Source organism: Rhagoletis zephyria, unplaced genomic scaffold (assembly GCF_001687245.7).
Source record: "Rhagoletis zephyria isolate East Lansing unplaced genomic scaffold, Rhagoletis_zephyria_1.1 Rzeph_scaffold_02874, whole genome shotgun sequence".
Lineage (NCBI taxonomy): Eukaryota > Metazoa > Arthropoda > Insecta > Diptera > Tephritidae > Rhagoletis > Rhagoletis zephyria.
Window position 1 is genome coordinate 47,445 of NW_016159958.1, and position 15,715 is coordinate 63,159.

Consider the following 15,715-nt stretch of genomic DNA (forward strand, 5'->3'; position numbering starts at 1 on the left):
CATTTTCCCTTTATGCAGTACTTATTGGGCGTGAGATCCCGGTCTCCCTCGAGGCCAGTGTCGAACCCTGACTGATGAGTAAGTTTAGCTTCCAAACTTCGTTTCCAAAACAAATCAACTTCGAACTCATTCTTAAATCTATTAAAATGAGTTTTCGACCTCCTTAACTTGCTTCGACTTTGTTTAAAAAAACCCAGCATCATAATTGCCGCCCGGTAAACCGCTACGATTTAAAGAACAACAGTCTTTAGAGATAGTTTTACCTGTAAAACGCTGACAAATCCAAATCGAGTTGGATTGATCTTCTAACTTTGAGGGTTTAGAAAACCGATGCACCTATGGAACCCTATTTCATGTCGTCAGCGGAGCAAGGCTTATGAAAAGCTGCGAAATGCCTTTTCATTTCCTGCTATTTGGAAATGTGGTTACTTGAAAGTGCTGAAACAGGAAACGTTAAGTAACGAGAAAGCTCATCGTTTACTTGTGTTTGATTCTTCTGTTTCAAAACGAATTCTGGGCGGTGCTTCTGCAAATCTTAGGCTGGGTCCACATTCTCCTCTAATTCGATACGACGTTTGTTCCCCACTTCGTGCGCTGTTTTAGTTTTTACCCTAACAAAGTCGAGTGGGTCACATCTTGAATCGTTTTTTTTTTCAAAAACTGCAACACAGAAGTATTTTTAGTCGATTTTCCCAAATTTAGCAAACATGTAAATAAATAGACGCACTTTATACTCGATACTCATGAAGTACTTGTACACGCGTATCGAAGTACAAAAAATACTCGGTACTTGGTAGAGGTACTCGAGTGTGTATTTCTAAGTGCTGATATCGGAACATCACTACGCAGAATGAAGGAGCTTAATCGCGATCTGTAAAATGCTGGGCAGTGGCAAAGAAAGTGCTCGATGCTCTTTACCTCCTTCATGCTCCTGCGTCTGCGGTAGAAGTCATAAGAAGGTAAAAGCCTTTACGCTCTCCATATATTCCCACTGAACAGTGTCTTGTTCAATTAAAACAGATCTGACCGCAGAAATTTATCACAAGAAGGACGGAGAGAGCTTCAGGAACTTTTTGCGGCTGTCCGCATACTATCAGCACGAAGAAAATAATGGGCCTAGCGTCAGCTACATACATATATATTTACAGCNGAAGGTAAAAGCCTTTACGCTCTCCATATATTCCCACTGAACAGTGTCTTGTTCAATTAAAACAGATCTGACCGCAGAACTTTATCACAAGAAGGACGGAGAGAGCTTCAGGAACTTTGCTGGGATGGAAGGCAATATACCATTTCCATTTCGATTTTGGACGTTCTTTTGTTCAGCGGCTGTCCGCATACTATCAGCCCGAAGAAAATAATGGGCCTAGCGTCAGCTACATACATATATATTTACAGCTGATGCGATTTATGTGGCTGCCAATACCCCTTTCTTAACATTACGGTTCCTTCAAAGCTCCCTTACCAAAATATGACTACATACTTGTATAATAACTAGTAATTTTTAGCAAAAAAAAAACCGACTTCAACTCTCATATAAAAAAATATATATATATATATATCTCATGATCCGCTGATGGGATCTTAACCAGATTAGTATGGGACCACCTCTGAGACACTACCTTTCCGATGCAAAAATTATCGAAATCGGTTGACGTGGTCCAAAGTTATTCGGTAACATACATAAAAAAAAAAAAAAAAAAAATATTCCGACGAACTGATAACCTCCTCCTTTTTTGGAAGTCGGTTAAAAAAAATGTGTACTGTATTTTTACCTAAAAGATATGGTCAACATAAATATAGCCAAAGTCGAATTATGAAGATTATTTTATGTATACAAATTTATTTTGTTTTTGGAAAAAAAAAATTTTTTTTATTTAAAATTGTTCTGTTTAAGAGCATTAAATGTTAGTGCCATCAAATGCCAGCAATAAATTTTAGTTCGGACTCAAATAGCTTTAAGCAGAGTGTAAACATTTTCAATTTTTTCTCAGCGTGTTATATAATTTTTTGCTACGATAAGTATGTATTTATGTACTATGACTTGGCACAATAACGAAGTGTACCCGACAAACAAATTTCAATACATTTAACGATGCTGCCGACACGACTTCAAACCTCAATCAAATGTCTTCTAATTGCACTGCTAAACAAGCTTGGACTACATTCAGATATGCATGAGTGTGTATTTATACATACATACATACATACATACATACATACATATGTATGTACATTAGACCGTGCCACTTACAAGCAAACAAAAGAGGTCGCTGTGCACCCCTGAGTCTAAAAAATTTAATTTTTTTGTTGCTGAACTTAGTTGCCGCTTTTTTAATTTTTCGGTAACATACATACATTCGGCAATAATTTATTTTTATTTTTTAATAGTTTTACTGGAATCAAGGCGAATTCATATGAGGTGAGAGCGGAAGCACAAAAAAAAAAACTACACTAACCAATTACATATACGCACAATGACAACCAGAACACAGCAGTCGTATAACAAACACATCATTTTGACAATCAGCATAATTCGCCTTGAAATCAACTTATATGAATTCGCCCTGACTGGCCTAATCAAAAAACTTCCTTAGCAAGAGTTTAATGATTTTTGCAGAAATTTTATTTACTGGCCTTAGGATGGTACGTTAGGGTGATAAGAAGGTTAGATCTGGTGGGTAAGTACCAGTGCGACTACTTGAGGTCAATGAATTTTGGAGCAAAAAACATGGAGTTTGATGTACATACACACATATGTACTTGAAAATTCGACTTTTCAAATGCCGAAGAAATGACGAAAAAAAATTAATAAAATTTCCAAAATGCCTTGTAAAAATACTTCAGATTCAGGGGTGTAGGTGAACTTTGTTTTTCTGGTGCGGCCTAATGTACATCTAAACGTACATGCATGTATGTAAATATGTTTGACATGATGTTTGCTGTAGCGTTTTTGGAGGCGCTGATAAGCAGATGGCAGTTGCGTGTGTTTGCGGAAGTATTTTACATAAACAAACAATAGTTAACACTTTGGGGAACGCAACACAGCGTAAAATACAACAAGTGGCAAGAAAATATGTTTCTAGCTATTTGCATATACTCAAAGTAAGAAAAGGTATACAAATGAAAAAAAGTGAATTAAACAAGCAAAGAAAATTAAGAAATATACATATATTCATGTTATTTAAAAGCCTCGCTGTGATATCTGTACATTAGGATGGACTACTCTGCATGCAAAAAAAAAAAACAAAAACGGTACAGTTTTTCCATCGGAAATATAAAGTTTATTATACTCCGGGAAAATATTAAGATTTACATGAGCTGAACCTATTTGAAAATACCTAGAAAATCGTGTTTTATATACCTCAATAGATTTAAATTTTATAAATATTTTTTCTAAAGAATTACCTCAGATAAAAGAAGAGTTTAAACTTAAAAATGTTTAAAAATTGTATCAACGGAATCAAAATACATACTGTGATTTTTGGAGGTATTTTCCAATCGGTCTAGTGCATGTAAATCTTAATATTTTTTCGAAAGTCTTAAATTATACCAAATTTTATAATTCTGGTGGAAAACCCTCAAACCGTTTTTGGTTATGCACCCCAGTGTATATACATATGTATGTACATGCATACATATATGTATAGTTTGTATGTATATATATTTATGTATATATGCATATGTACACACTAATAGATAAGCAATCATCAAATGTTTAGATTTTGTATTGAAATTGGAGCAAGTGCTTACTGACAGACTCGCCTTACCATTGTTTACTGCTTAAAATGTCGTTTTACCCATTTGTGGTGAGTGTTGGACTGAATTTTCAGTGCACGTTGACCGTCAATACGGAGTTCTAAGTTTAAGCACGCACCAACAATCTGATCTTCTACCAAAAAAGGAAACTAAGTTGTTCAGCGCGTCTACAGCAAATGACGTTGCAGACCATCAAATTGCAGTTGAAATAGTTATGGCAACACCTGAAGTAAGCCACGTATATATTGAATACATTTTAATTGATATATTAGGGTAATCCCGATATGAAAAATTTAGTTAAATTAAAATTCGAAGTTTACAAACTAAAGCCTTAGAAAAGCGGCAGTCTAAGATAATACAAATATCCTCTCGACGGATCTCAAAATCATGTTTAAAATAAAATTACGACTATATTGTTTTTGTATTTTTTATAAACAGGAGCCTTAGAACTCAACAGCAGAAACATTTCGAGAGATCCGAGGTTTTTCTTTCTTTAGTATAATTTTCTTATATTTTTTAATTTTATAATTGAAAAAAAATATGTGTATATTTAGGTATGTATTTAATATTTAGAAACTTATTTTATTTTTGTACTTTTTAAAATTATTTTTAGATTTTATTGTTTAAAAAATATTTTTTGAAATTCTTTAAAGTTTTAGAAAGTTAAATTTTTACTTCTTCTTTTAGCTATTTTATTTCTTTTCATTTTTATATTTTAGCGTTTCAAAAACTTATTTTATTTTAATTTTTTTTGTATATATTTTATTTTTATTTTTATTTTTATTTATTTTTTATTTAATTTTCTTTTAATTTTTGATATCTCAGTGTCTGCCATACTCCAAATGAGTAAATTAAGGAAAGGGTAAGTCTTCTAAGTCAACGCTAAGGATTTTAGACCAATAAGCCATCTTAGGTCCTTGAAAAAAACTTCTCGTGGATATGTTTCTTAAATTCAAAGAGCTATTGCTTTTAAGGTATTTATTTTAGGTTTTCTTCCCCGATTTAAATGGAGCCCTTAATATCGTCAAGCCACTAGTAGAACTCTGGCTTGATTGTACCCTGATGGAATTTTTAAGAGCCACTTCACGAATCGTCAGAGCCGCTGAGTTGGAGGTTAGCCCTTCTTTCCTTCCATGGAATCCAACTGTCTGAATTTAAATGCCGCCAAGACCGAAATCGTAGTTTTCTTTGGCTCGCTCTATGCTAATTACTACCATCCCACCACCACCCATCGCAGATCAAAAGATTTGAATACTCTAGCAGACCTAACCCCTACCCATCCACACTCGGTGGCGATATACCATACACATGTACGGCTTGTGAAGGCTTTCCATACGACACCAACCACCTTGTAATCGCCTACGCTGATGAGCTCGCGCTGGCGGTAATGCGAAAGCATTATCAAGTTTTATGCCTTGTGTGTTGTGTAAACTTGATCTTGGACTTCAAAAAACATAAAAAAAGAAGGTGGCTCAGCTCCAGCTTTCCTCGCTGAATAATGGTACGCTCACTCCCTCGTAGGCATTGAAACATTTGGTCGCCACGATGGACAGAAAGCCAGTCTGACGGCTCAATGTAGAGGACGGCCCCAGTGAGGCTATAACTGCCACATACACCACCAAATTAGCTTTAGGAAAAAATGGAGTTTGAAGCCCCAAATTGTCCAAAAATTCTCCAACGATTGTTCTATATCAAAAAATGCCCCTATTTTATATTTTGGAAAAAAAATATATATACATATATATATATATATATATATACATATATATATAAAAAAGGTCGCTCAAAGCGCTCACAGTTTTTCATATATTTTATATGAAAAAAAAAATATAGAAATGGTATAGAATTCTTGAAAGTCTATATTTTTCGATCGGAAAACTCTGGTTCTCTTCAAGAGATTCCAATAATAACACCCAACTGTTTATTTAACCCTCTTCGAAACCGTTGTAATAAAGCTCTCATAAACATCTTTCGTTTGTCACAAATTTTATATTATTTCTTAAATGGAACAGAACGTTAAAACAGGTGGCAGCTCTCTTAAAAATATTTTCGATATATACATTTCCCCAACCTATTTCGTTTATTTTATTTTCGTTTGTATTTATTAGATTTAATAAAACTTTTAAAGGCGTACCGCTCCCTTCAAAAATACTTTCGAAATAAGGAATTCTTAAAAGTCATTTGACATCCTTATGAAAACCTTCGAAGAATTCGTATTCGACTTTTAAACAGGTGGCAACTCTCTTCAAAATATTTTAAAAATTAAGCTTTCGTTGGCCCCTCATATCGTAACACTTCATTTAATTTAACTTATTGATAAAATTGAATTACAATTTTTAAATAGCTAGCAATTTTTTTTTAAATATTTTGATATTAAAGCTTTCTTAAATCTTATCAATCTGTAGTGTGAAATAGCATTGCACTTATAACTTAAAATAGAATTTAACTTTTTACGTAGGTGGAAATCCTCTAAAAAATTATGTTAGTTGTTAATCCAGGCCGTAAAAAACCTTCAGCCGAGTTTACTCACATACTCGTGTACAAACTTTCACACTTATAATAATAAATAGTAGGACTTCATTTAAATTGATTTTAAATACCTAAACTAGTGGCAATGCTCGGCAAAAAGGTATTCGAAGTAGATGCAACTTTCTTAAAACCTCTCCCGTTTGATTCCCATTTTAAAATATTTTATCTAACTTGCTTTTGAAATTTATTTTAACTTTTTGAAAAGGTGACAATCCTCTAAAAAATTTAATTTCTAAGCTTTTAAAAATAAATCTTTCCTTAAACTCTCTTGAATTTCCAAACATGCGGAAAATCTCTCGTTTTATATCCCACATTAGAGATTTTTATTTTACTTATAATTTGAACTGATTTTGCCACACAGGTGGCACCCCCTAAAATAATATGTTGGAAATAAATCGTTTTTGAACCCGTTTCATTATTCAAAAACACTGTTGTTATATTTTATTGAGCTTATTAAATTAATTGACTTTAACTATTTTAACAGGAAGTAACCATTTTCGAAATAAATCATTTTAGAATCGCTTTCGTTTGACACCCACATTGTTGTATTATTTTATTTGATATATTAATTGATTTTGACTTTTGCAAAAGGTGGAAATTCTTGTCAACAAATATCCGATTTGCTAACCTGTCTTATACAAATATTCATTGAAATATATTCACTCACAAACTTTCACAGTTATAATACCCGTATTAGTAGCACAATCTGTATCAACGACTAATTGGTTTCACTTCTACGGAAAGGGAGGATAAAGGTCTTCGCTTTTACGGTATTACAAGGCACCAATGGCGGCCTCCTTCCAACATAACCTAACCCCAAGTCTCCACCTTCTACAGATTCTGTTAAAAAATCTGTGTTAAGACAGAAATGTCAAGTGGAGACCGCAAATTTTCACTGTTAAACCATATCTGTCTTGCCGAATTTCTTACCATTGCTGTTTTAACATCAGCTGTCATTTCGTAGTTTGACAACTCAGTTTTCATTTTACCGCGCCATCTACTTTGGGTACAGATCGATCTGATTGGCTTGATGCCATTTTGAAAGGGATATGTTAAGACAGTAAGTTGCCCACATGAGAAAACGGGACAAAGTTAAAACAGAAATTTGACAGATGTTAAGACACATTTAGTAGAAAATGGAGACGTGGGGTAACATAGCCTAGTTGTGTGCAAAAAGTTCACCCCTAATAATCTAACTGATCATAAAGCGTTTGATCGTCAAAATGTTCAAAGTCGATCTTACATAGGTGGTGCATTTTTTTATGGTTTTCGCTGCAAACACAATTAAGCCATGATTATTGTGCACATGAACTGCTTTTCATGTCTAATTAGAGTGCACTTCATGTTAGACATTCCGGCACAAATTGACAAAGAAACATACATATGTATGGCCGTGTGTAAGTAACTATGCAAGTGTGCACGCTGAAGAAAAGTGAAAAAGCTATGGTAATCATGAAACCTATAAAGTAGATGTACACATAACAGCATATCGTGTACCCGTATGTTGCATACATAGTTAAATGGGCCCTACTCCGTTTACTGAGCAGTTAAACAAGCGCCAAAGAAAAGCATGCAATGTTGTCGTTGTCAGTCAAAAAGAAGAAAATAGTAGAAAGAAAACACACACAAAAACAACTCACGAAATGAACTGAAATTGTGTTTTTGTAGAAAAATAATAGAAACCTACACACAAACAAATACACAGCATGAACGAAAAGTGAACAAAAAAATCGTAACTCGAATTACTCCCGCCAGACACGCCGCGAAGACTATAAGCTCTGGTACGCCTCCGCAAAAGTTAATACAATTCAAGGCAGCACAACAACAAGGCTAAAACGCAGCGCGAAAAAGGTTAAAAAAGTACATTTAAATACAACATTACCGCCCGCCGTTCATCAACGTCATCATTAAGTTCGCGCCACGAAAATGGTCAAAATAGTCTGAAGCGGCAGAGCGTCGCGCGCAGCCTCAGACAGCGAACGCGGTTGACGACGACTAACGGCGGTGGGAAACCACAATAAAAACGTTAGCGGCAGTTTAACAACTGATCACGAACGACTGCTGNTCAAAATAGTCTGAAGCGGCAGAGCGTCGCGCGCAGCCTCAGACAGCGAACGCGGTGGACGACGACTAACGGCGGTGGGAAACCACAATAAAAACGTTAGCGGCAGTTTAACAACTGATCACGAACGACTGCTGCAAATCATCGTAGCTATAATATCTAATAACAACAAAAAATCTTAGCAGCAGTCAAAGCGATTCTGCGTTCTGCGCTCTGAGCTCCACATTTAGCGTTGAAATTCGAGTTTTGTGTTTTGCCGATTTCGGGTTCTCTGTCGACTCCGCGGCTAAAACACGTTTCCACACGCTAGCTACGAGATACAAAATAATTATTTTTGCCAAGTTGCTAGCCGACCGCGGCGGCGGCGGCGAAACCTGGCTCAGTTGCTTGAGCGCAGCGGGCGTGTTAAGACTTGGAACGGACGGCTTGTGAACGCGTGAAAAGCGCATACTTGAATTGAATTCGAAGCGAGGCGAAGTAGCGTTGCGGTAGAGAATAGTCGCAGAAAAGTACAACGAATCGATGACAAAGAAAAATTTATTAAAAAAAGTTAAATTATAAAACGATCAACAAGCATTCAGTTGGGCGACAAACACTCGGACAGCATTTAGACGCGCGGTGGCACCCATTTACGGTAGTGCAGCTAAAATTACGATAAATTACTTATAATTGCTGTAATTATCTACTCGACAAAGAAATTGTGCATCGCCGTAAAAGCGGCGCAATAATAATTGAGTTTGCGCGCTCACTTGTAGAGCCACTTTAACTCGTCGTTAATCACTTGACTTGAGCGCCGCCTACGCGTATTTATTCTTAAAAGCGCTACTTAGTTGTGCACGCAGGCGCGAGTCAAANGCTTGTAGAGCCACTTTAACTCGTCGTTAATCACTTGACTTGAGCGCCGCCTACGCATATTTATTCTTAAAAGCGCTACTTAGTTGTGCACGCAGGCGCGAGTCAAATGTCGTTCTTTCGCAATTTCCGCGCAAAGGCGCGCAGTAAGAGTTCATCGCGCGATACCACGCCCGTGAATACGACGACGAGTTCACGCCCCGGCAGCGTGGCCAGCAACGTAACAACGCACACGGCACGCAGCACAACCTCAACACGTCGCGAATCGATTGACTCACGCGCAGATTCGCTACTAAATCGCAGCGACACCTTCATACTCAATTCCGACGAAGAGGAGGAGGACAAGCAGAGCAAACATAACTCGTCGAATAGTTCGACGTTGGAGAAGAAGTCAAAGAAGTCTAAAGTGCTCAGCAAATTTGCTACATTCACTAAGCGCAAAAAGACGCCGACACCTGAGAAGATCGTCGACCCTCTGGAACACCATCCCAGCGATAATGCAACGAACACCTATTACAAGTGGAAAGCCGATGGTCCGACTTCGTCGCATACACTGGACTATGACTCGCAGTCGGACCCTTTTAATTTCCTATACGAGCAACATTCCAGCCTGAAGGATATGCACCAGGGCAGCAGTAACGGTAACGACTCCGTGCATTCCTCGCACAGTTCCAACTCAAACACACAGAATCAGCCCTTCGACTCGTCCACCTATCGTAAAGGCAAAATACCCACTCAACTAAAGGAGCAGCTCTCCCAGCTGAAGACGCAAACCAAGGCGGACCTGCACGAGGATGAAGAGTTGGCGGCCGAACAGGAATCAAGCGCAGACAAGTATAAGACAGTAACGCTGAATAGTTTTCGCAAATCGTTTCGTGAGAAATTTCTACAGAACCAACAAAACCCCGCGCACAACCCCGCCTGGTTTGTGGAGGTTGAACCGCCGAAAGTGGAGACACACGCGCGTTGGGAATCCAAGGAAAATCGTCCTGACTTCCTAGTTTTTGCGAATGAAAATTACCGTCCTAATTCACGCTCACCAGTGCGTGACAACAAAGAGCGCACATCACGCGCAATAAGTCGCTCGCCCGTTAAACGCAACGAGACTTTCCGCATGGAGCGCCCTACGCTTGAGACGATCAAAGCCAGTACAGAGCGCCACAAGGGCGGCACACAACTACCTGAAGCGACGGCGGGGTCAATACGTATTGAAATCAAAAATTCCATATCGCCAAACATGCCACCGCGTGTAGTGCCAGTCGGTGTAGCTAAACCCATGCCGTCGCGGCACAACGCGCAGGACAATTATCAAAGTGCAACAGCGCGCAGCACAGCCAGCATCACAGCGAGTCTCACACAAGCGAACAAGCCCAGTAAATTAAGCGCCCGCGACAAGTCACCGCTGCACAACTGGGGCAAGCCGATCACTGTCACGCCTGTGCGCTATTCCAGCGCTGTTAAGGCCAGCGCGCCAACAACAGCAGGTGGCCGATACCAGACTTTGGTACAAATATGCAACGAGGCTAATGTAAAACCAGCGCTCAACCAACAAGCGCAGCGTTCACCGCTGCAACGTAGTCGCCTCTCTACGCGCATACAGCTGGGTGGTGGCGGAGTGGCGGGCGGTTCGCCCATATTGCAGAAGCGCCTAAACACACCCGGCACACGTCACTCACTTGCCACGCCCTTGCAAATGAACGCGCTTAGCAGCTATGAACTGTTGAAGCAGACACCGGCAATGACATCAAGATCGACCACGGATCAGCAGCCGGCGCTGCGCAAACTTCAACAGCCAAAGCACACTTTTTTTGGTGACGCGACGCTGCATCCTGCCAATGGCAACGCCAACGTTAATAAAATGATTTCAACGACTACATTTTCCATGGGTCGCACGCCAGTTCACTCAACTATTGGCGGTGCGGGCGGCAGCGCAAGCGGGTATCCGACGTCGATGAGTCGTTTGCCACAACCGCAAGTGCTGCGCGTAGCCGGTGGCAGCGCGAATTACCAGAATCGTTCGCAACAACAACAGCAGCAGCAGCAGCAGCAACAGCAACCACAACAGCGTGTGCTGGTGTCAACGCAGAGGCGTTCACGTTCACCGATCAAAATACCCTGGCGTTGAGCAGCTGCTCGGTGCAGGGGAGATAAATGGTTAGCGTGGTTGTTTTTGTGTTATGCGTACTAGCTGGCTGGCGGTGGAGACACTAGCGGGAGTCAATGAGAACTACGATTTTTTTTCTTAAAACCACTTACGAGTTTCGCAACACAGACATATCGAAACAATGTTCCGCAATTAAATTATCACAGCTTGCGATTTACGCCTACGCTGCTCATAGCTTTTCGCAACCAAATCTGCTCGCAAATCACAATGAATGAATTATATGCTACAAATGCAGCTGGTAACCGTATTAAGACACCCTGTATACTACTTCACTCGAATAAAAAAAATTGACTGATTTTTAATAATTTCGAATATGCAACAAACGACTGCACATAGTGCATAGCAAAATCAAACGATGCAAACGTCAAAATATTAAAATAATGAAATGTGTCTAAAAGAGAAATTTATTTTAATTAACTCATTTAATATATACCCCTAATACCTATTTAACGAAAATCATATTTATGTATAGACACACACATATCCAAATATAAAAACGAATTGTATGTAAAAAACGAATTAAAATTGCTCAACATTTTAATAATAATGAGTATAACGAAAACTTAAGTGTTATGAATTTGCATTTTCTTTACACCTCGAAGATCATGCCCACTGGCAATAAGATGAGATCAGCCCTTGAAAAATAAAATGTATTAAGTCAGTCGTAAGCACAACGTAGTTGATTTCGTGTAATGTTGTTCCTTGTAGGCGTCAAGTGTGACTTAAATTATGTGGAAAAAAATGTAAAATGATCGACAAAAGTTTTAAGCGTCCATATATGGCATTTATTGGACAGATGAGATGCTAAAGCGACTTGCTTTTTAGCTGAGAAAAAGCGTTAAAGTTGATAGAGGTTATCAGTTTTATGTTTACAAAAATAAATTTATAGATACTTCTTTGGCATTTGTGTTTAACACAAAACCATTCAAGTGGCCGTCTCTGAAGTCCCTGCAAACTTTGGGCCATTCGATCTTCTCCTATTCAACTAGCTTATAATAACACATACTAGATTGCCCTCACCCGCTTCACTGAGTGTATAAATTTCTGCGTGGTAGATTAAAACTCAACATATCTACATACCTAATTTCGGCGAAAAATATACATAGGTCTTAAATTTCTCTTTTAAGCTTCTTCAAAATATTTTCAAACTAAAACTTCCTTAAACCTTTTTCTTATGATTGATTTTCTATTTCTTTATTCGCTTAGTTAAGGCTCAATTAGAGTTTTTAAACAGGTGGCAATCATGCCGTATGTAGTTTAGAAATGCAGCCATTTCAAGCGCATTTTGATTGATAGCCATATTGCAATAATCGTTCAAATCAGTAAAGTTATTATTTTATCTTTTTAAACCTTCTTAAATTTATTTCGTTGAATTTGATTTTCAAACAGATGGCTACCATGCTACAAGTAGCTTAGAAATAAAACCTTTCCAAGGCCATTTCGATTGATACCCATATTGTAATAAATTATTTAACCTACTAATTGAATATAATTTTAAAATTGGTGGCAACCCTATTCAAGCACCTTAAAGCAAAGAATTCTAAACACTTTTGCGTCTGACACTTTAAGTTGCATATAATTTCATTAAACTCATCTTTTAAAATAGCTGGCAACACACTACAAAATATTTTCACAATGCCTGACACCTATATTGGGATACATATTCCAATTACCTACTTCACCTAATTTAAGTAGAATTTGATTTTTCAAAAAAGGTGGCAACCCTCCTTTATGTAGTTTAAAAATAAAGCTTTTTCAAAATCAATTCGATTAATACCCATATTATAATAATGCATTTAAATTCATTGAATTAAATTTTTAGACAGATGGCATCCCCTGTAAACACTACAATAATATTCTAAGTGTTCAATCTTAAGGTTTCTTAACAATTTTTCGTATGAGACCCATATGTAAATTTTCCATATAAAGAGCTTGCGAACGATTTACTTGAATTCGACTTTTCAAACAGGTGGCAACCTCTTCAATATATTTTGAAACTACAACCTTTTTAAGCCTCTTTCGCCTAACACTTAAATTGAAATATAAATTTCAAATATATAATTCCCTTAATTCAAATTGATTTTAATTTTTTTAAGATGTGGCGGCTCTCTATGAGTATTTAATTGAGTAGTCCACTTGCAAACAGCATTATGTGATTTTATAATAGAAAGCCATAAATTTGAAAAAACGACTACGACAACAACTAACATTTAAATTGAATGTTTTCTATTATTACCTGGAAATTTGGATAAATAAGACCCTTATAAAATTATAACATAGCATAACATGACATAAGATAACATTAACATTCTATACGACCTAAAGCAGTTTTCTAAGTTCATCAGAAGATGGATACTTTTGAAAGTTTATAAATAAGTATGATAGCGACTTTTGGAAGAAGAGTTAACATTTGATGCTATTTTTTCAGAATATAAAAAGATTTTGTACTGTGTTGTTAGTGGACATGAAGCTACTTAAAATACTGGTACGTAATCCACCAAAAACTAAAAATCGAAAAAATTTCACATAGCGCACTTTGCAAGTGGACTACTCAATTGATTTTACATATCACCATGCCATACCAAGTTCCAGTACTCTTGTATGGGAGGTGCCACGCCCCCTTGTCTACTGGAGATAAAATCTGCTCTATATTTAAAGTTGGGCTAAATGACACCATTGCACAGTGGGAAAACGCTGGCTACGAAAAAGCTGGCCATATATAGTAAAATTAACCTAGAGGCTTCAAATTTGGAACACAAGCTTCTTTAGTGAACATTAGTATAAGGCGTTAATATAAACCAAATCCGCCCACATATGCGGCAATTTCCATACAACAGTATTTTTTTTTTTAACTCAAGGTTTTATATTTGGGAAGCTCTAGGAAAGAAACAAAAGGTGATGGAACTTTCCACTTAGGCTTAAATTAAAGCTAGAACTCCAGCCCCTGAATGAATTTGGGTGTTAGATTTTTGTCGATTTTCTGGGTGTAGTGGTCTCTCTTCAATTATCCCACTGTGTAACAAAGGGATGGGTGCGGAATTATTCCAACTCAGGACAAATATAGTGTAACCTCGTAACCTCCAAATATTGTATGTTAAAGGGTTAAAATTCATAACGGAGCGAAATATGTATATGTATATTCAGTTTGAAAACATATCGCACACCGTCTTCAAAAAAGACACAACTCAAAACTTGGCATTTTTGAAATTATGCGCTAAAAATGTACCCTTCAGCAAAAGCTAAAGCAAATTTTTGTAATAATTTGTTAAAAAAAAACCTAAGGTAAAGTCGCCCTTGTCCGTATGATTATCATGTGCTAAGTAATAGTTTTCGCATTTTCTGACAAACGTATTCTTTTGAGTTGTGACTCTTTTGAAGACGGTTCGCGATATAGTAACTTAACCAAAAAATAATAATCGATTTAAATAGTTTTCCAAATATCTCCAGAACGGAGCGAGGGAAAAGTTTTAAAAAAATCACACATACACACATCAAAATTCTCTATGAAAAGAAATATTCTTTAAACTTTTTTTATTGAAAAATTTTTCACATACAAACTTTTTGATAAAAAAATTAGTTTTTGAAAATATGCCACATCAAAGAAAATTGAAAAAAAAAACACAATGGTAGCTCTGAGTATTACGCAATATTTAAGTAAATTATTACGGGGTGCACTCTACAATAATTTGTGTTATTATTTTTTTTTCTACGCCGAAGTTGAGTAAAATGAGTACATTCCAAGTTTACTAATTTTTTCAATTTTTTTTAGAATTGGCTACAAAACTGCATACTCAAAAAAATTCTTAAAAAATTAAAAAAATTCTCCAGATATTTGGAAAACTTTTAAATCGATTTGTTTTTGTGCTGTAAAGTTTTAAAATTTCATATTTATTTGTTATTTATGTTTATCCATCAACCCTAAAAATTTGAAACAAATCAAACACATGAAGTGCAAACCCCGTCCATTTTGGTATGAAACGCCCCATATGCATATGTCCGCTTGAAATATGCAACAACTAGTGAAAAAATTATTTAAAAATAAAAAAAAACCTTTTTGATTTTATTTCATTCTCTAATCCAATGAATTAGTTCATCAGTTTATTGAAATACATGTGTAACACAATGTCAGACGAAAGAGATTTGAGAGGATTTTAGTTTGAGAATACTTTTGAAAAGGAATTTCAAAAATGAGGGGTCAAATTAGAGACCCTGCCCTGCAGATGTATGATAAAGTTTATTTTTTTAATTAGTAACTTTTTTCATCGGTATGGGGTGATTTGACATTCGTTGAAAATAAAAACATGCACTATCCGAGACTGATCTTCACGCAGAAACGGCTGCACGGTTTT

At 36.8% G+C, this 15,715-nt stretch overlaps 1 protein-coding gene across 1 annotated transcript; it reads left to right on the plus strand.

Annotated features, from left to right (window-relative positions):
- The first annotated feature begins 8,748 nt into the window (after positions 1 to 8,748).
- LOC108367940 (microtubule-associated protein futsch) lies at positions 8,749 to 11,927 on the plus strand. Its single transcript, XM_017622654.1, has 2 exons — positions 8,749 to 9,192; positions 9,301 to 11,927. Exon 2 carries the CDS (start codon positions 9,312 to 9,314, stop codon positions 11,325 to 11,327), a length of 2,016 nt encoding a protein of 671 aa, XP_017478143.1. The 5' UTR covers positions 8,749 to 9,192; positions 9,301 to 9,311; the 3' UTR covers positions 11,328 to 11,927.
- Positions 11,928 to 15,715: the final 3,788 nt, after the last annotated feature.